Raw genomic sequence first — 21,080 nt, 5'->3', positions numbered from 1 at the left:
AAATAAAAATCAAAATACTTTACTTTTTCATACAATTTCTTCTACTAAAAGTACATGATTCTAAAAAAAAATCATTATTTTATATTTATTTTAATCAATTAAATAACAAAATTTATCAGAATATATTCCTTTTTTCTATCTCATTAAACCTTTAATATTCATACATTTTAGTTAAGGATTCAATTAAAATTTAGTAAATTATAACTATTTATTTATAAAAATAAATATTTATTTTAAAATGAATTTAAATAAAAATAGTGATACTGGACGAAGGGGGCATAATGTAAAAATACTACACCCGACCACTTGTTTCATTCGAATTTATGACCTTTTTTATACATAAAAATTCAAACAAAATAAAACCCGATACAATCATTTATTTCTTTCGGGGTGCGTTCGAAGTCATTCGCCAACCGAACTCAACAGACTGCTCGTTTTAATCGAATAATCCGCAAAAATTACACGAAACTCCTCCTGAGCCACCGGAGAAAAAAATCAAGTAACCCGAAACAGTAATGTTGAAAGAACACTATAAACTGGTCTAGTTTTCTATGGAGTCTCTAATGCATACGCAAAATTGGCAGAAGAAACCTCAGAAAATCCGTCATATTCTGTGTTCTTCCTGAGGTAATACAAGTTCTTGAAGATCATCAACCACAACCTGTTTTTGTAACGTAGAGAGTTGGTCAGACTAAACCAAACAAACACAGTATATCTTACTCGGAAGTAGGTCTGGAGGTAAGAAGTATGCAGACTTTTCCACTGTCTCAAGAGACGTAGAGACATGGCCGTTGCCCACCCCCCCCCCACCGCAAACCTTTTCCTATGTCTCTGAGAGACGGGGGCATGGTTTCATCCATGTGGTTTATTAAAAATTGCGACTTTCGTCTCTGTGGTTTTGAAATTGCGGTTTTCGTACCTATGGTATGAAATTCATTGTTATTTTCATCTTTGGGGATAACTCCTACTTTTAAGTATGAGGGGGAAAACAACAAAAAAGGACGAAAAACAGCAATAAATTTGTAAATCATAAGAACGAAAACAACAAATTATGAATCATGGGATGAAAATCGTAACTTTAAAAGCACGGGAACGAAACTAGCAATTTTCAACAAACCACAATGACGAAAAACATAATTTACTCTCTCCTATCTCAAGAGACAGAGAGGCATGGTCATTATACAACAAACTTGGAGGCTGTTTGGTTTGTTTCTATTAAATCTATATGGATAAAGTTGCCTACATGGATTGGATTGCCTATATAGGTTGGGAAGGTTTTTATAGAGAGAAGGAGCATGTTTTTTAATTGGAAGTGACATGTTCGGAAAAAACTTGGCTTTCTGCATAAAGTCCCCCTAAAAGTTTACGGGATAAGCCACATTTTATATAATTAAGCCACTACGAAACAGTCATGCATGGCTGACCGAATAAGCGGTTAGCCAAGTTCATTAAGCTGCTAAGAAACAGGCCCTCAGTATATCCCACCAGGAATTAGGATCTACAGGTAAGATGTATGCAGATCTTTCTTCTATCACAAGAGAAATAGATGCATAGTCATTGTGCGGAAAACGTGAAGTAAAACGTAAACGGGATTACCTCGTATCTATTGCCACCATAAGTGTACTTGACGTACAGTTTCTTGGTTTCATCGGGACAAGGATCACAAAAACCCATAATTCCAGATTTCTTTACGCCTTCATGTAGCTACATCAATACAACCAAAGTTACTACACGGACCAAGAACTCGCGTTTGTGAAGATACATGCTCGTGATCCGTTCAAAGAAATCAGATAAATGTTTCAACTTTGGACTTTCAGAGTCAAACATGTCAAGTACCAAATCCAAGAAATTGGACATGATAACCTTTGAAAACAGGAATGAGACTAATTTACCTCAGAAGTTTAATGTTTTCAAGAAAATTCGATTTTTAGGGTGCATTTGGTACGCGAACGGCGAGACAGAACAGAACAAAAACTTGTTCACACTTTGGTCTGACAATTAGATTGGGAACAGGCGGGACCGAGCAAGACAAAATCGCATTTTTACCATCCGACCAAAATAGGTGAAACAAAAATAAGGAAAAGGGATAAGCTTGGTGGTAAATTACTAAACTACCCATGTCAAATTAAAACTCAAACACGTTCCACAATTCTTTCAGCCACCTACCTCTCTCTCACCAGTCAAGTCCACGTGTCAAACACACCCTTAGATACATATCGATTTCCGAATTCAAGAAAATGGAGATGAATTTCGTGATGAAAATGCAATTTTTGTAACCGACCAAAATAGGTGGAACAAAAATCAAGAAAGCTTGATAAATTACTAAACTACTCACGTCAAATTAAAACCCTAAAACATCCCACAATTTTGTCAACCACCTACCTCACTCTCGCGCATCTAGTCCCGTCCGTGTGCCAAACGCACCCTTAGGGTCATACATCTATTTCCGAATTCAAAAAAATGGAGATTAATCTCGTGATAAAGATGCATTTTTTTCTAACCGACCAAAATAGTTGGAACAAAAGTCAAGAAAATGAGACAAGCTTGGTAAATTACTAAACTACCCACGCCAAATTAAAACCCTCACACCTTCCACAATTCTTTCAGCCGCCTACCTTACCCTCACTTGTCCAGTCTAGTCCGTGCACCAAACGCGCCCTTAGGATCTCGCTTCATATATTACACTGGTTAGCTTTTCTTCCAGTGCTTTCTTCTTTCCTGAGCATTGCTTAACCAATCCCTTGGGGTTTCTATTTGATTGTATTGAAAGGCCCAATGAATTGGGATTTCAGGGAAAGAGGGGCTGGGAAACTTAAAGGTTGATCATCGAAGCCAAGGCAATAAAGATGAAGGAATTTATCCAAGTTTCAACGTAATCAAAAAGAGCCTGAGGATTAAGTGCCCCACATAAGACCCTTCTTTTGAAGTTTAAAGCATCTCTAGCCACCTCTCAGTTTCTTACAGTGTGTAAACAACAGCCTTTGGTCCCTAAAATACAGGTCGATTCCCGAATTCAAGAAAATTGAGATGAATGTCATATAAAGTTAAGTATATTCTAGTTTATGGTTCTGATCATAAAGATCAAGCGTACCTTAAGTTGCCCGGAATCAGTGACTAGAAAATTTAGAGGTAAAGTGACATCCATGATCTGTGAAGCTAATTCATCCTTTTTCTCTTCAGGGTTATTGATGCTTTTCAACGCATTAGGGCTACCATAAACTGCTTCGATAATGACCAATCCACCCATCTCAGATTGTTTGTTTCGTTTCCGATTGGCCACATTTTGCAGCAGCTGCTGAGCTTTCTCTGCTGCTGCTTTTGCTTCTTGAACCTACATCATACAAGGGTAGTTTTGACTTTGTGCTCAAACATTTCTTTTCTTGGATACGTAAGTGATGAAAGAATTCAACCGAATTAAAAGTTGTGGAGTTTAGCGTTTTCAAATGATTAAAATGCTATCCAACAAAACAAAAGAATTTTCGACCCAAATCAATAAGATCAAGCTTATTTATCATATTAACATATAAGAAGAAAGTTCAAATGAGGACCATAAATATTTTGAGAACTAGGAAACCAACTATTTCATGTATCATTCATGATGAATAACCCCAAATATTCATGAATATTATTATTGATGAATTTCATGCATTAACATTTTTCATAATATCATGCATTTTCATCATTAATAATTTTCGTGATGAATATTTATCAGTTATCACAACAATTATCATGAATAGTTAGTTCACAAATTCTCAATTCTACCTTTAATCATGACATTAGACAAATCAATTATTCCTTGTATCATCAAGGGTCAAATTGTCATTTAGTGAAGAGTGAGTTATGTTTTGGTCCCTGTGGTATGTCAAAAATTATGACTAGCATCCCTATACTACATTAATCACGGATATGGTCCCTATGGTATTCAATTTCTTATGGCCATGGTCCTTCTCACTAACAGAGTAACAAAAATCTATTAACACAGTAATTCGGCCGGGGGGGCATTTTGTCTTTTTACACCTTTTTTTTGTCTTTTTCCTACAAAAATACAGAACTATATTATATAATATAATCTATTTCGATAGTTGGTGATAAATAGTTCTTATCTTCAGGCAAAAATAGCTACTTCCCCTATTTTGTTGTTGTTCAAAGGTGTTCCCCAATGTCTACTAAACAATGTGTTTGGCCAAACACCCAAAATCCTTTAGTACAATGATACCACCAAGTCTTGAATCTATTTATAGTAACAAAAAAATCAGAGGTGAAGAAAGAAGGTCGCACTACATAAAGTTTAAGCATTTCTCTACGGGGATCATATATTTCGACGGTTTAAAATTAAACTGTATATCTATATCAAATACCTGAGCGCGAGTCTGTTCCATATTCTCGAGTGCCTGTTCTTTTTCTCGTTTACGATAATAAGGTTTGAAAACGAGCGACTGCATGCATAAAAAAAGAATCATCAAACGTAATACAAATCTAAGATAATAAAACTCTATGCACTCCCTCTGCCCCATAAAAGCTGCAACATATGATGATTGAATAAATAGTTGTATAGAAGTGTTATGACTATTGCCAAATGTCTAATATGCCCTTCGATAATGATAAAATAGGTGAAACTTTAGACCCGTAACAATATCATCCCCTTTGTATTATGAAAAGATAGTTGATTGTAGGTTGACCGCTTTTTTAACAATGGATTGCTACTTTCACAGGCTGTGATTTGGATGGAAGAATATTACCGGGATTGAGCTCGAATAACTTTTTCACAATAGGCCTCGAGCTCGATACTAGTTTATAGGCTCGAGCTTGAGATCAATTAGCTCGCTTATTGGCTCGACCTCAATAATTTTTATGCTTTGATTATATGATCTATGAATATATGAACATGTTTGGCTCGAAAAAGTGTATGCTCGAATGGATCGGCTCGGCTCAAAAAAGATAATCAGATAATCGAGCTTTTGAACAAACCAAGTCGAACATTGGTGTTATGAAGCTCGACTCGTTAAGTTACATGAGTTTTTAGTGTGTTCGAGATCGACTAGAGCTCGACAATTAAGCTCAAGCTCAAGTAGCTCGTTAAAAGCTCGACTCGTTAACACCCCTATCTACGAATAATATGTATATAAACAAACTCCCTATTTCTCATGAAAATTGCAAAAGTTTCCATTTCAAGACTTATCACAACATTTCAAGAAGTCTTTAAGTCAAGAGTTATCTACTTTATATTGCTGACTTCGTAAGAACTTCTGATCTTGATTTCGATCTAAAAGGTTCTCTAATTCACATTATTGACTGGTATTCTAGACATACGGTAAATGTCAAGCAATTCCCAAAACTGTCTAGTGAAATATTGTACTCCCTCCGTCCCAAAATAAGGGTCCATGTTTATATTTAAGTTTGTCCCAAAATAAGGTGTCCACTTCAAAAATAAGTGTCAACTTTCCAATTCTACCCTTAATTACGAGGTGGAGAAATTCATCATTTCCTCTATTATCAATAGTAAAATTGTCTATTAGCTAATTAAAATTTCTAAATATGTGTGCCTTTTTTCATTGTGGACATTTATTTTGGGACCAAGGGGATAATATTTAAAGGATAGATGGAATACAAACAAAAGCCGGCATATATATTTACAACCAACCAAGGTCAGAGTGTAAAATTACTCTAACCATGTAATGCAAGCAATATCGGTTTGATTCTAGTGATACCTTGAGCATGAGATAAAGTGACGTTGGAATAAGAAACGCCCCAGTAGCAAATCCAAGATTGAAATGCCTCGTGAGAAAAATCTGCATGTTAGCACGTCATAAACATGAATATTCCAATAAAAAAATCACAGCTAACAATGATAGTAGATTAGTAGAAGGGTAATGATCCCCGTATAAAATGCAATAAAAAATTTCTCGCAATATAGATAGCAGAAAATGCCATAGAATCTTTGTAAAAGGAGAGACTATGGAAGAAACCAAACCAAATGGACCCAGTATATCGCACCCGAAGGTAGAGATGGCCATAAACTGGTACTGTGCCAGGCCGGGCCAAATCAGTCTCGGTCCTTGATTTCCTTTTTGTAACCAGTCCCAGCCCCAGTCCCGAACAAAAACCCAAGGCCCAGTCTCCATTTTCCTACAGGTCCCTACAACCAGTCCCGGCCGTGCCGAAACCGGTCCCAATTTTTTTCCCCAAAAATCAATTTCGAACGTAAAAAAATCGAAGATTTTTTTTGGACGATATCTTATTGAAATATACTTTAAAATCTCTAACTGGGTCATTCAAATACACTTTAAAAATATTTTTTAAATATTTTTTACACAAAAATGTTATAGATGTTTTTATAATTATGATTTTTGAGATTTAGTATCGGAACACTTACAAAAACTTGAAAAACGTCAAAAAGAACTTGAAAAACTTTTTAAAAAAAAGTTGAAGTTTTTGGTAAAAAAAAACTTGAAAATCTTGTAGAAATATTGAAATATGACCTCAACAATGATATGCACTTCATAAAGAAAATCTTTGAACGAAAACAAATAATTCTGGATCAGCTATGAGCACAACTGCACTTACAGGAACAACCAACTTTTGGGCACCACGATGTAATTCTAGCTTCCAGTATATACCCTATAGATGAAAACAGAAGACCAATAAAACACATCAAAGTTAAGGGCACCGAAAGAGAAGTTGCTAAAATTGAAAGTTGAAAAGGGGGTATTTTTTATAGCGAAGGGTAAAAAATGAAATACTTATGTGGCAGATACCTGAATCCCAATAGTGTACAACATTCTAACGGTGCTGAAGTTTGATATTTTTCTTCCACCCCCTATTTCAAGTTCAAGTGCACCGCTACAAAATGATGTAACCAATTTTTAAGAAGGGGTTAGAATGAAACAAATTTAGTCATTAGTAAACCAGAGTCAGAGAAGGTATCACCATAAACCAAACCAAACCTAACCAAACAAACCCATTAAATCCCACACAAAAATAGGGTTTGGGGGGTGACAATTACGCAGACATGACCTCTACCCCAATAGGGTAGAGTGACCGTTTCCTTGAAGACCCCAGGCTTGTGCAAGAATGTGAATGAAGGCACCTTAGTTAAGATATTAAAGCCTCGAGAAAGTTATTTGGCTTCCTCGATGCTAAGTGCATACAAATGTAACACAGTAGAAGGGTTGTTTGAAAAAATTGAGTGTAAAGTTTTCAAGCAAGAACTTCTCAATAGTTTAGTGAAGTTCAGTTTTGAAGTTGAATAGAAAAGTTGTTTGACAAGTGTTCTATGTCAAACATTTGAACAGCTATGTACTCTTTGGGTTGGACTAAAAATGAAAATTGTGCAAGTTCAAATGCAGTTCAATTTATTTTAAAATTATAACTAAATAAGAAGCATTTTAATCATATTGGAAGTAAAATATACAGTTATTAAGATATTAGACAAAAGTAGCAACCAAATATAAGTATATACATAATAAAATATATATATACAAATAAAACAAAATCTATAAGAACTACAAGAAAGGAAACAAAGAATACTATAAGATAATCAACAAGTACCTTCCTAATTTTCCACTAATACGCCCATGGGATTTTGAGGAGAAGCGCCGAGTATAACGAGCAACTGCGCCAATTGCGCTTGTACCGATCTGTACTTTTTGGATCATGATCATTATAGAAGTCATCAGCCACAAAAATTTATTCATTACTTCAAAACTAAAAGCTTTGAGGCTAACAAAAAGAATTGTGAAAACAACTATATACAATCGTTTAGCAATCAATTATAAAATCATAATCTTTCGAAGCTTCAAATTTTGGCATAACCTTTACAAACACTTAGAAACCATTTTAGTAATTTACTCATCAATTTGAAATCTTCTCTTCCTCCTCACTCCAAAACCACTATTCCCTCCGTTCTTTGTTACCATACATCTAAATGTCAAATAAACTACACTTTATTTCAAAATCAATACAAACATGTTTCTTTCTAGGACAAACCGATAACTACATCTAAAGGTACTAGAAATAGAGAAGGATTTGCCAATTTGGTGCTAACAATGTAAAACATAACAATTATAAACTTGGCAAATAGAAGTTTTGGCATTCAAAGTTGGATTTACAGCTAATAGAAATCAGGAGAGGTATCACATTTTGAAATTTTAACACAACTCGGTGGTCAATTGTGCAAGATATTTTGCACAGAAAGAGTCGACTTGTTACGTTCTTCTCTTTTTAATGCTTTACTTACCATAGCATTTTAAAAAGTAAATACGTGTTTCTCAATTAAAAACAGATAACTAAACAAAAAATATTACCCTAATCTCTCCCGCTGCAGCCATTTTTTGTTCTTTCTTTCGCCATCCAACAGCAACTGAGGAGTCAGAGCCTAAAATCAGCTCTATCTGGAAGCCAGTGGACAAAGGATATAAAATAATAATTTTAGAAGATAAAATAAGATAGCAGCCACAACATGAAACAAAACTTCTAGATGATAATCAATCAAAGAAATAATGTGAATAAAGAAGTATTTTAAGCCTTAAAGACTCAAGCCTTTCTAGCGTTCATCAACTTCTATCACAAAACTATGCTTCAAACATCAAAAATAATAATCTTTCTTCATTGTAAACCTTCTGTCTTAAATCACCAAGAAAAACACAATAAAAAGAATTGCATTTACTTTTAACTTGAACGATGTGTAGGTTAATGAACAGCTTCAAATATTACATTTACTTGTGTCAAAAAGAAAGATACACCACCATTTACTTACATATTTTATCAGTGATTTGGATTGCTTTAACGCCTTAAAGTTAAACCATCCATTTAGTACTTTCAGAAGCAAAAGAATTTTCATCTATTTGGAAAATGGGATGAACTCTTACACTTCCATTTGATGTCGTGGAGAGCTGACGGTTCCAAGAATTGGAAAGATTTATTGAACCATCTCTTAAAGATATGGCAAGGCCCATTGTTGCACTGGCATGACGAGATAGCTGGCTGAACCAAGAAACCAAGGAATCAAGAAGAGCTCCAACAAGAAAATAGTTCAACCCAAAGGAAATTCATATTAAAAAATAGTTTTTTTACCGAGTTGTCTGTAAGCCTATTAATCCATGCAAACCAGCAGAAGCCATGATTTCTATAGAGGATACAGAAGATAACTGATGCCTAAAGACAGCATTAGCAGCTGCATCACCATTATTTCCTTTTACTGCGAGCGTCCCGCCAACAGCAACAACATTGTTTTTGGATATTTGAGATTGGATTTCACTGTTCATCGACATTCTGCAAATTTATGGAGATTCAATGCATCAGTGTTACAAATACAATATCAAGATTTGCATCAGTTTGGAAATCAGTGCAAGAAGGATGCTCATTTGTATCCAAACATAGAGATGAAACCTAGCATTATAATCGCTTAACATTTCCATCACGTGGGTCCCACTTACAGAGTGTCAACAGAAACAAAAAGGCAATTGCATGTCCATGAGGAGAAACAAAGTACCTTATTATTCTATGTACAACTAGTTGCACGATGCTGACTTCAAATGTCAAACTTGTATTTAACAAAATTATAACTATTTTTCGTCTTCGTACTACTTATTGTATCCTTTACTGTGATTATTGATTTCTCCTCAAAACCATTAGATATATAATCATCAATTTAAATATTGCAAGTAGCTTATTTCATGTTCTTTGTCCAAGTGAACAATAAATAGAAAAACAGAGGAATAACAAAAACATCTAACATCAAAACTTACTATCATTGCTATAAATCTTAATGTGTGTATCAATCTTTTCTGCAATTAAGAAATTTATATTGATGACAATGTAAACTTTTTACTGTTTAACATGAACCTGTCACTGCAGAATAAACATTTCAGGAAGAAAATAATAATTTAGTCAAGAATCAGGAGTCGTACGCTCTCATAATACCATGCCCTGCTAGGAAACTTGGGACAGATAATTGTGCCAGAATCACACCAGAAGGTTGAAATTGGGCAGACGTTTTTTCTTCTTCTCTTCTGCGTCGTAGTCTTTCAAGTTCTTCCTTAACCTCCTCCGCTTTATTTAACTTTGGACCAAGTTCTAAACCGGAGGTTAACCCTTCCATACCATATATATCGTATATCTGTCTTTTAGTCTCGTCGGATAATATCTCATACGCTTGGCATATCCTCTGAAAGTTCTCCGTTGCTACCTCCTTCATCTGGAAATGAAGGAGAAACAATCCCATGTAAGATTGAAAAGTTAGTTTCATAACAAAATAGTCTTAAGCAAGCTGAAAAAATAGTGGGTATCATCCATTAGCTCTATAAAGTACAATCAAATAAATTTCCAAACGCAAAGAAGTAAAAAGAACCATGACGGAAAGCAAATGTCGTCCACATAGATGAAAGGATAGAGATTCAAGACATAATTCTCACGGATATAGTACATTTTCCCATGAAATGCAAAAAGACTAAAAATCTACGAATATTTATCTAGGTCATAATTACAAAATATATATACATTTTTGTTATAAATCAATACCAACATTCCTCCATTTCAATTTCTTGTATGAACTTCAATGTGTTCATCAAAATTTCTCCGAAACATCTTATCGATTTTGAAGTTGTAATTCTATTTGTTTAACCTTTAGGACTAAAAGAGGAGTATATGATCCAAAACACACCAAAACTAACCAAAATCACAAACTATCTCACATTCCGCCATTATATGCAACATCAAATCTAACATATATTATAATAATGGCAATAACAGGTTAAACATAAGAACAATAATCAAAAAATCAAATTATAATAAATTCCTGAAACAAGTTATAGAACTTTTGAACACAAAAAAAAATCACGAACCCAATACAGCCGATATTTACTTGCAGAAACACTAACCGAAACCCCATTCAAACAGAATTTACAAAAACAATTACTGAACGCAGAAAATTGATCATAAAATCAGATTTCAGTAACCTAATACGATGAAATTTTGGGGGAGAAAAAGTGCCTGTAGAGCTTGGTATTTATCAGGATGATAGATTTGAGCCCACTGACGATAAGCTTTACGGATTTCTTCATCTGAAGCTTCAGGTGATACATGGAGTAGAGCGTAGAGTTCTCTGTTCGAGGTTCCGTCTTCTTCCTTTTTCATAACTTCAAATTGGAGCCAAATCCCTTTTTAGGGTTCTACGAACAGAGAATCGTAAAAGGTAATTGCGTTATCTAGTAATAATTGCTGCAAGCATCAGATAAACAGTGGTTTTTTGCTCTGATTTGCTTTTTTTTATTGGAATCTGTGTGAGGTTTTGTGTTTCTTTATTGGGGTTTTTCGAGGGTTTCTTTGTTCCTCTTGGCGTTGTGTGTTCTGTTCATCATCTAAGCAGAGTGGGTCTAAAGAAATGCTTCTGCAAATTTTCATAAATAGTCCTTCGTCTTATAATAAGTGTCATTTAAGTCCCTAAATGTGAAAAATACTCTGAGGGGTTATTTGGTTAGTTTTTCATTAAATATTGAGTAAATTACATTTGTTGTCCCTGTGGTTTGTTAAAAATGGGGATTTTGTCCCTGTGGTTTTGAAATTTCTCTTTTCATCCCTATGGTTTTGCAATTCATTTTTATTTTTGACAATGAGGCCAAAACATTACTTTTAACTTTAAGTATGCAGGACTAAAATATAAATGAATTGTAAACCATATAAACAGGAAAAAAAACTATAAATTTTAAACCATAAGGACAAAAAAGGTAATGAGTTATAAACCATAGGGATGAAAATCGTAATTTCAAGACCATAAAGACGAAAAATATAACTTTTTTAACAAACCACAGGAACTAAAAACGTAATCTATTCTTAAATATGGTATGGATAAAGTTGTCTTGATGAATTAATCTGTCTGTATAAACTGAGAAACTTTTATTTGATATGATTTTTAAATAGATGGAATAAGTGTGTTTTTTAATCGGTGACAGGTTTGGCAAAAAATTTGGTTTTCTGCGTAAATCTCATTTCTTGAAACTTATTGAATAAGTCACTTTATATATCATTAAGCCAATATCAAATAGTCATGTATATTTGACCAAATAAGTCGTAAGTCCCGTTAAACTTATTAAGCCGCTAACAAATAGGCCTAGTACATAGGTTCAAGTTAGACTTGAGCTCTATTGGCCCCGCACTCGACTATGTTTCAGATCATGTAGACTTTGATTCATATATGCTCAATAAGCATAAAGTGTTGTTTGACTCAAATAAGCTAAATTTTGCGGTATAATACCATACAAGGATAAAAATAAACCCTTTAAATCAAACCTACACTTAAAAGCTTACAATGGAGGCCTATCGTGCGAGTCCCTCACCGGAGGCCCACTAGTGAATCGAAAGTTGGATCTACATTGGAGCTAATAGCCCGTCATACGAGCCCCCCACTGGAGGCCCACTACAACTCTCAAAAAGAACGTCACAAACACAAAAACACATGTATTGACTTTCAAAGTTTTAACGTCCAATTATCAAGTTTGTTGGGAAAAAAATTCTATTACAACAACAATGATATCACTGTTGCAAAAAGTAAATTACAATAAAGATAGTCAAAAGTTGATCCTAAGGTGTTGGAGTGTATCCAAGACCTTTCAATTCTGATCTCAATAACCCAGGTTGAATATAACCGGTTCAGGTTGGACCCATTTTTTTGATCCAATTTTTTTCCATAAAAATACAAGCTCTTATGAGTAATATTTTTTAAATTGAGCCTTAAAACGGACTTTAATTATTTACAATTACTTAAAAAACTTTAAAAAATCAGCTCCCCTTTTGAAATGTGTAAACGGTCTTAACCAATAAGCCCAAACCGAAGCGCTTCGGTCCGAGACCGGGCCTGACTCACTTTGGCTTATTACAATGGCAAAAAAGAGATTCAAAATCAAATTACAATCCGAACCACGTGTATAAAGTCGTCTTTTTTCCTACTAACGCTTTTGTGCCACTAGTGAAAAAAAAGTATGAAAATATTTTCTTTTATAAATAATTATAAAAATAAATGAATTACATTTTATCAATTGGTGATCACAAATCGAATGTTTCGGTTTATTTTAAAACATTATTACGAATTAATCTTATAAAATCCCATAAAATACCAAATATTTGTTGGATTTCAATTCCAAACTTACCTTTCAACCAAACAGAGGACTAAAATGAAATTTAATTCCAAATCTCATATACCAAATGGCCTTAATCAAATGTTTCTATAACATAGATAAAAATTAGAAGAAGAAAAATACCGCGGACCGTCCAAGACGGCAACAATCCGACAACAAACACCAACAAATGTACGTCAAATATAAGAATCGATGAGGGGCCGAGACTCGTTAGGTCCGAACCTATTATTGAGAGGGTTCCATGTGTGATCAACCGAGTCCGATCTTTTCACCATTTTATCGTCACACATTTGATACAAAATACACCCATAATGCTTATAATTATGTCGAGATAACCATAAACTCGAGAAGAAAAGTGATTTTTGATAAAGATTTATTGATTCTAACGCCTATCAGAGGCAACGGATTCAGTAGAGAAGAGGTACTTGACACGCGATAGAACAGAATCATGTGCGGGGTCATATGGATGGTCCTTTGACGGGATCTCCAAAATAGCTGGAACTGGTTTGTTGTAGCTATCGACTAGGAACCTTATCATATTGGCGACCTGTGAAGAACGATATCAACAAATATTGAAATAAAAACCAACGACTTTTTAGACCATCATACATTTTGGCTTTGCTTTTTAAACACAAATCGTTCTTGCAAAAATACACGTCAAGTTGATGTTCACGACAAGAAAACTCGTATAAAATGCACAGAGATTACTTGGCACGGAAACCAATTTTTGTGCATAATCCAAAAGGCAAATTGCATGAATAAGTAACGTACTTTAACTTGATTCATATTTTGGGTAACGTACTTTCAGAACTTTTATTTTGATACCTAAGATATAAAGTTTTAAACATTTAAGAACTCAGGTAACTTATTGAAGCATTAACCGGTTACCATGCTGATGTGGCGAGTGATGGGATGAAATTGGGTTGAATAGCAAATAATATTGAGTTGGATACCACATCACTCGTCACATCAGCATGGTAACCAGTTAATGCTTCAACCAGTTACCCGGGTACTTAAATATTTAAAAACTTTACATCTTAGGTAACAAAATAGAAATATTGAAAGTACGTTACTCAAAATAGAAATCAAGTTAAAGTACGTTACTTTTTCATGCAATTTGCTCTAATCCAAAAGGTAGACTCATCGTATGCAGATGGATGGGGCAAGACTGAACAAGCAAGAGTGAGGTAAGAGAGTGAAAGAATTCTGGAAGATTTTGAGGTTTTTAACTTGACAGGGTAGTTTATTAATTTACCGATCTTGTCTGATCTCCATTACATTTGTTTTACCTCTTTTGGTGGGATAAAAAAAAGGCATTTTGTCCCACTCAGGTCCTATCATGTACCAGCCTAATGTCACGCCAAACATAGGACAAGAAGTTTTTATATTGTGCTGTATTGTCCTGCCTACCAAACGCACTAATAAGGACTTCCTCCCGAACCCTTGCAAGACGAGGGATCGTGTGAGGAGTTATGACGAGAATACTTTTTAGCCTTTGGATGAGTTAACTTTTTAATCTATTTTTTGTTTTTTTTCAACTAGTTTTCAGTACTTTCAATTACAATAATCTACCTTCAACTACATTTATCTATCTTTATCTTCACTTTTAAGTCACTTTCATGAGCTTTTTACATACATTTAGTCACTTTCATGAGCTTTTTACATACATTTAATCACTTTCACATGCATGAATTTGTTAAAGTTTTGGTCATGATGATAAAAATAGATAAATAAAGGTAGTTGAATGTATATGAAGGTTTTGTTTTCACCATAACTCTTATTTTCACCGGAACCCAACCCCCCTTGCAAATCCCCTCGTATGATCATATTTGTGTTGGTAGTGAAATAGAATGATGATTTATGACAAGAGTATTTTCCATCTTGTGAAAATTTAAAAAATAACGAAATACTTCGTAAGTAGGTGATTGTTGATAATAATTAAAAGAACAAGTATAGTAGTTTTTTATTTACATCGTCACAATTTGTCTAAATTGTTCTTTCTTGCAAACTACACTTTTTTTTTTGCATGTATGCAAAAACACTAGTTAGTTCGCAACGAAAAGCATAGTTTGAATGGTTCAAGAAGTCGATCACTCTTGGATAAAATGTTAAAAACGATGCAGTTTCAATTCCATGGCCAACAGAAATATGATCATGCCAAGGATAATCACAAAAACTCCTAGAAAAGGCAATTCTAATGCACAAGGATTCTCAGCTTTGTGTGAGTGGGAGAGGGAGAGACAAGCCCTTTTCACAAGTCTTCCTTTTAGATTTTGCACCAAAGACCGTTTTCGTGGTTTAGGGGGCGCTAGATTCATTTCAAGAAACGTAAATGAGATAGGAATTCTGGGGAATGGAATGGCCAAATGGGAATGAGTTTCATTTCCCCCAATTTGTTGATGAATGCTTCATTACCCAGTATATGGCAATGGTTTCCATAGCATCATTAAATGATTCCAATTCCATTCCCCACCCCCTACTACACCCAATCAAGTACCCCGTTAATCTCATAACTAATCCAGTAATTTACGAGTAATTTTGTGGAAAAAAAGTTCTCAAGTAAAGGTAGGTGGTGGGAAGCATTCAGAAGAAGATTAGTTTCATGTGTATTACTATAACCACATGTGGTCACAGAAATAACCGCTCTACCCATTCAGGTGGAGATCAGTATACCTCTCACCCCCCCCCCCAAATACCCCACCTTTTGGATATACTGGGACTGTTTGGTTTACTATTTTCTATACAATGTGAGCGTAAACAATTTCAGCCTTTTATATTAAATGCTCTTTATGACAAAAGGTATCCCATAATTCCTATAAATAAGGCGCTTGTTAGAGATGCAATAGTAAATCACAAGACATTCGTCATGTCCCATGCATCGTTCATGTAAAAATTTGCTTATGAAAATGAACGCAGTGTTTCATAACTGTTAAATTCCCTTTTACTTACCTAATAACCAATTATGTGAAAACTACTAGAAGCAGGAATGATTACTTCATAAGAAACAGGATTGTGGTTACTTACATATTGACTGATCAAGACTATTGCTACGTCCTCTCTTGCGGTGAATTCTTTGAAAGCATCCTCAATTTGTTTGACCGTCGTCTCTGAAACAGAATGAAGGAACGTTTACAAAGCAGAAAAAGAATCAATCAATCATAAAAAAGAAGACAGCATGCAAACAAGAGAAGAACGGATTCTTGCCGTTACTTGACCAAATAACATGTTACCTTCATCCAAAAATCCATGTCTTTGTTGTAATTCACGAAGATGTTTTCTCAACAATCATATTTGAATGTAATTATAAGAAATATCATGTTGTGAACCGAATTTAAGAACAATGCAATTAACTAACCAGCCTTGTCATTTGGGTTCTAACATATAAATGTGCAATGAATTGTTGGTGCTCATTAAGAAGCCAGCAAGTCAAGTAAAATATTCCATCCATTCCATGAGAATTGAAATAGCATCCTTCTTGCGATATCCAATTGAAAATCGCAACATTTCAGTTTTGTGGAATTTTCAAATCACATTACCAACTTTCCATTGTTAACATTCCCAAAATAATTGATGATGCTAATTTGGGTCTATAAGATGCCGTGATTTCATAATTACCGAAGAATATTTAGACACCCGAGAAATGGCCAAGCACTTCCCTAAAACTATTTGCCCGGTAAGACATTGCAATTTTCATGATATGAAGTAATGTCTTTGGAGTTTCTAATGCATGGAAGTAGAAATAGTTAAAAGGATAATGAACAAAAACCAAAAATACATATGGCTTTCTCTAAAGTGGTCATAATAAGGAGACTTAATTCACGCTAGCGGTACCAACCAAAAAGTCCAAGAAAACATATAATAGGTATATACTTGAGGTTAGCCCAAAGTTCATATCAATATGACAACCATGCCATAACTAGCTTTCCTGTGTTATTTCTTCATAGTTTAGCAATACGAGAGTAGAAGTTATTAGCAATCACTAAATTTCGGTAGTCGCCTAATGGTACTTTAAGGCATGCATTTTGGTGTTGGGACCACCTAATGTGTATGTCTTAAAGCACCATTTCAGTGCTTGCTATGTAATTTTAAGTTGTGAGTGTATACATTTTTTCACTTGCTATAAGAAGCATGTCATGGAATCTTAAATCGTTGTCTAACTTTTTCACACGAGTGTGCATGATAACTACTGTCTACACTGCATAAAAGATGACATCAGAAAACATGATGGAAAATTCAATAGGATGTCCAAGGAACAAATAGTACTTGAATCCACAATCAGGTAATTTGTTTTCCTCCTCAAGTCAACATTGCCAACTCCAGCAAGTAAAAATCCAGTTATTGTGTCCTATATCAAATATAAAAATATCATAAGAATATTGAAAAGCGTCAAGCATTAACTGAATTAGAACATGAAATCACTGATAGTCAAAGCAAATTATAATATTAATTAACCTTTGGTTTCCTAAAACCCTATAAGAGCTACTCTCTACATTGTCTCGAGAAAATATGACCGGAAGGGATAAGCTTTTACAATCACTTCGTCCTGAGCCTTCAGAGTTCAAATCAATGGGCCACACTGTAAAGAATCTCATCCTTTCCAATGCACCACTGCCGTCCCACCAAGGCAACCCCCCCCCCCTCCAAAAAAAAAAGATCCTTCCCAGAAAGCAAAAAATTCAAATGTATTACCTCTATCCAATTCAGCAATACCAATTTACATATATGGTATGGGGCATTACAGTCATAACACAGCCTTAGTCCATTACACAGATTTTGTATTTTTTAGAAGGTCGGTAATTACCTTAAAAAGGAGTTCCAGCACATGTGACCTATTTTGAAAGGAGTGGTCTAATAATATATGTTTTCAAAGATTAAGGCTAGGCATAACAAATTAATGAACCTACAAAGCCCAAACTAAAGAGAGAACTCAAATCTCAAGATGTTGCTTGGCTTAAAACTAGAAGAATAAGTTGTAAATTTAGATGGAAAAGTATAGACCTTAATGTCATGTGGTATAACGGTTTCTGATTGAGATAGAAAAGGTTAACATTACGTCCAGCTTCATCATATAATAAACTCCACACCGAACTGTCACATTTAAAGCAAATGAAACTGGACAACTAAATGAAACTTCTAAACGTGCCTAAATAAACTCAACAATGGCACGCTACCATATCAAAACACCTTGCTATCCACCCATCTCCATATCCAGCTGACAGAAATGAGATATTAAATAAAGATATTAGTTTGCCTTTTCTTAAATTGGCACTAGATTTGATTTAGTTTTCTTCATCTCAATTGGAGAATTTTGTTCCCTCTCTGCATATTTTTCTCCAAGTCAAAGGGATGAAATAGATATGGTTTATCTAGAAAGTAGAGAAATAAATGAACAACTCATATAGTGAACATTTTCGGTATAATGTGAGCAGATAAGTAGTATCACATTCACAGAAACAATATTCAATACATACAAATATCAATTAGAAAATATTTGTTACCTCATCAGCAATCATAGCAATGAGTGCGGAGTTGTTATTAGGGATTGGAACTCGGTTTGCCATTTGAGATGCAAGATAAAACTACAGAAAGAAATATATGTTATCCCAGCAGTCAGTAATTTTGCAATTTACCATATATTCTCCATTTTTTGGGTGTACTATATTTATCTTTCCAACAACATTGAGCGAGATGGTTAATTGACATTATCCAAAACTTGAACTCGAATACAAATTGGACCAAAGATCATGTCTTTTGTAAACAATAGTTTAATATGCTACCTCACTATTATAATGTAGAAAATCAATGATGACTGCCAAGAAATTAGGGCGTAATCCAAGTATAACAAGTCTATGACAAACTAAGGCCTGATTTTTCAGGCAACATTCAGAAGCAGCAATAATTATACAAGCTAGAAAGAAAACAACTTCTTTTTTGGTTTATTTGGGGATTCTACAATAGAAAATCAGTGTGATCATCATCAACAAACTAAAGTGAATTCCGCGCAAAAGCCGAAACCATGCTTACAAATAAAAAAATCCAGGAAACTCGATCACCGCTCTAAAATTTAGGGTTCCTATCTTAAACTTGATCCTATTGCCTAAAACTAAATAGAACAGGAAATTAAGCATATATAAAGACAAAATCAAACAAATTTCCAGATTGAAACTTAATTCATATCACTGTTGGTATCTGCACACACATATATCGATACACTCCTTGAGTTATACATAACTACAGAAGTATTACTCGAAGTAGCAGCAGAGAACGATCGAGATCATACCTATTATCGATCGAGCAACAGAGATTTACGAGAGACGATGATTCCAACAGAAGAATCGTAGCGATGAGATCTGGTGAGAAGGATAGATAGAGTTTCAGCCTCAGGAGAGACGAATAAAAAATTGGACCATGATTGTAAATTAAACACGTGAAAACATATTTTCTGTTTTGGTCCTTCAACTTAATAAATATCAATTTATTGCACGATAAGTGTTTCTTCTACGGACAAAAGGACATTAACAGTAGAGATAGATATATAAACATTCGGGGTTGTTTGTTTACCTCTAAATATTTCCATTAAGAGGCAACCTCTGAATTGTTAGAAAGTGAATCTTGTTTGCCAATAAAAAAGTCTGCCTCTTAATTGTTCTAAAACCCTCTGAATGATTTTGTATTCTAGATCTTTTTTAACCATTAAGAGCCATAATTTCATTGTACATAATTACCAAACAATTATATTTCATTTATCAAACTCTTATTGGGTAAAAATTTACTGGCAAAATTTATCACTCTTACCTACCTCATTAGGTAGCATTCTTGGTCATAAAAATGGATTGTAGTAAAGCGTTTTTTACCCGGTAAACACTTATTAGGTAAGAGTTTCTCTCTCACTTATCAGATAAGATTCCCAACCCTTGTTATGTCTTATACCGGGTAAGAGTCTTTTGTCTCACTTATCAGATAAGATTCTTGACCCTTGTTATGCGTTATACCAGGTAAAATTCTCGGTCTTTCTCATGCTTAGTGATAAGGTAAGTGAAGTCTCGTAAGCGCATATCCGGTAAAAGTTTGGTAAACGACCCCTTAGAGGCTATTTGGTGCAAACTAGGGAATAATCCACTCCATTAGATTAGATTAAAATAAGATGTACACCAGGAATAATATTTTCATAGTGATTTGTTATTTGTGTTCGACATTTATAGAATCCTTTCGATACTGTATAGTTTAAGTTGTTTATATGACTTAAGATAAATGGATTTCTGATTGTTAAGTGAATAAACAGTTTAAATGTAAAAAATAACTATTTACCTCTTAGTCCATATAAACCATCGATTGAAATAACCGTTTAAATAATATATCGGATAATTTTTCAATGATAAAAAAACATCAATTTCAATGCTTTTTAAATAAAAACGACTCGATCTAACATAATAATATGAATTCAATGATATTAACATCATTTGATGTCATTTAACAGTATTTCGACTATTTCAAACCTTACTAAAGATGAAAATATGTATGGGTTTTGTACAAAGGCGTCGGTAAGGATGGCAAGAAAACCTTGTCCCCAACAACGAGGAACCCGATGCTCGAACCTGGTTTGACTAGGGAGGGGGAATCCCTGAATTTGTTAACCAGGGATAACTCTTAAACCTGACCTCGAACGGCTGAACCTGGAGTATCAATAGTAAGTTTTTTTGAAGTATATAATATTTATACACGATAAATAGAACAAATGAACTCACACACTTGTACATATGCAACCACTAAAATTTGGTTAATTAAAGTTTAGAATAATACGTTGTTTAAACGTAATGGACATCTATATAGATATTATATTTAAAAAAATCATAAAAGGGGAAAAATCCCGAACTCCCTAGTAGGGATCGGGATTCCCCGATAGGGATCGATAGTGGGGAGCGGGGATGGGGATTGCGCTCCCCGATATCC

General features: G+C 34.4%; 2 protein-coding genes across 2 annotated transcripts; both read right to left on the bottom strand.

Annotated features, from left to right (window-relative positions):
* Positions 1–309: 309 nt before the first annotated feature.
* Positions 310–11,374, bottom strand: LOC112529465 (chaperone protein dnaJ 13). Its single transcript, XM_025140762.1, has 13 exons — positions 10,990–11,374; positions 9,909–10,195; positions 9,073–9,270; positions 8,868–8,982; positions 8,304–8,390; positions 7,549–7,637; positions 6,756–6,840; positions 6,565–6,618; positions 5,709–5,789; positions 4,359–4,436; positions 3,092–3,331; positions 1,597–1,704; positions 310–661 (listed from the first exon to the last, which is right to left on the bottom strand). The coding sequence occupies exons 1-13, from the start codon at positions 11,131–11,133 to the stop codon at positions 605–607; spliced, it is 1,623 nt and encodes a 540-aa protein (XP_024996530.1). The 5' UTR covers positions 11,134–11,374; the 3' UTR covers positions 310–604.
* Positions 11,375–13,285: 1,911 nt separating this feature from the next.
* LOC112529501 (V-type proton ATPase subunit F) lies at positions 13,286–19,516 on the bottom strand. The gene is made up of 5 exons (XM_025140810.1): positions 19,411–19,516; positions 18,629–18,709; positions 17,394–17,475; positions 16,155–16,237; positions 13,286–13,677 (listed from the first exon to the last, which is right to left on the bottom strand). Exons 2-5 carry the CDS (start codon positions 18,689–18,691, stop codon positions 13,513–13,515), a joined length of 393 nt encoding a protein of 130 aa, XP_024996578.1. The 5' UTR covers positions 18,692–18,709; positions 19,411–19,516; the 3' UTR covers positions 13,286–13,512.
* Between the last annotated feature and the right edge of the window lie 1,564 nt (positions 19,517–21,080).

Source organism: Cynara cardunculus (genome assembly GCF_001531365.2).
Source record: "Cynara cardunculus var. scolymus isolate 2C chromosome LG 16, CcrdV1, whole genome shotgun sequence".
Taxonomy (NCBI): domain Eukaryota; kingdom Viridiplantae; phylum Streptophyta; class Magnoliopsida; order Asterales; family Asteraceae; genus Cynara; species Cynara cardunculus.
This window is presented reverse-complemented; position numbering and strand designations above follow the sequence as displayed.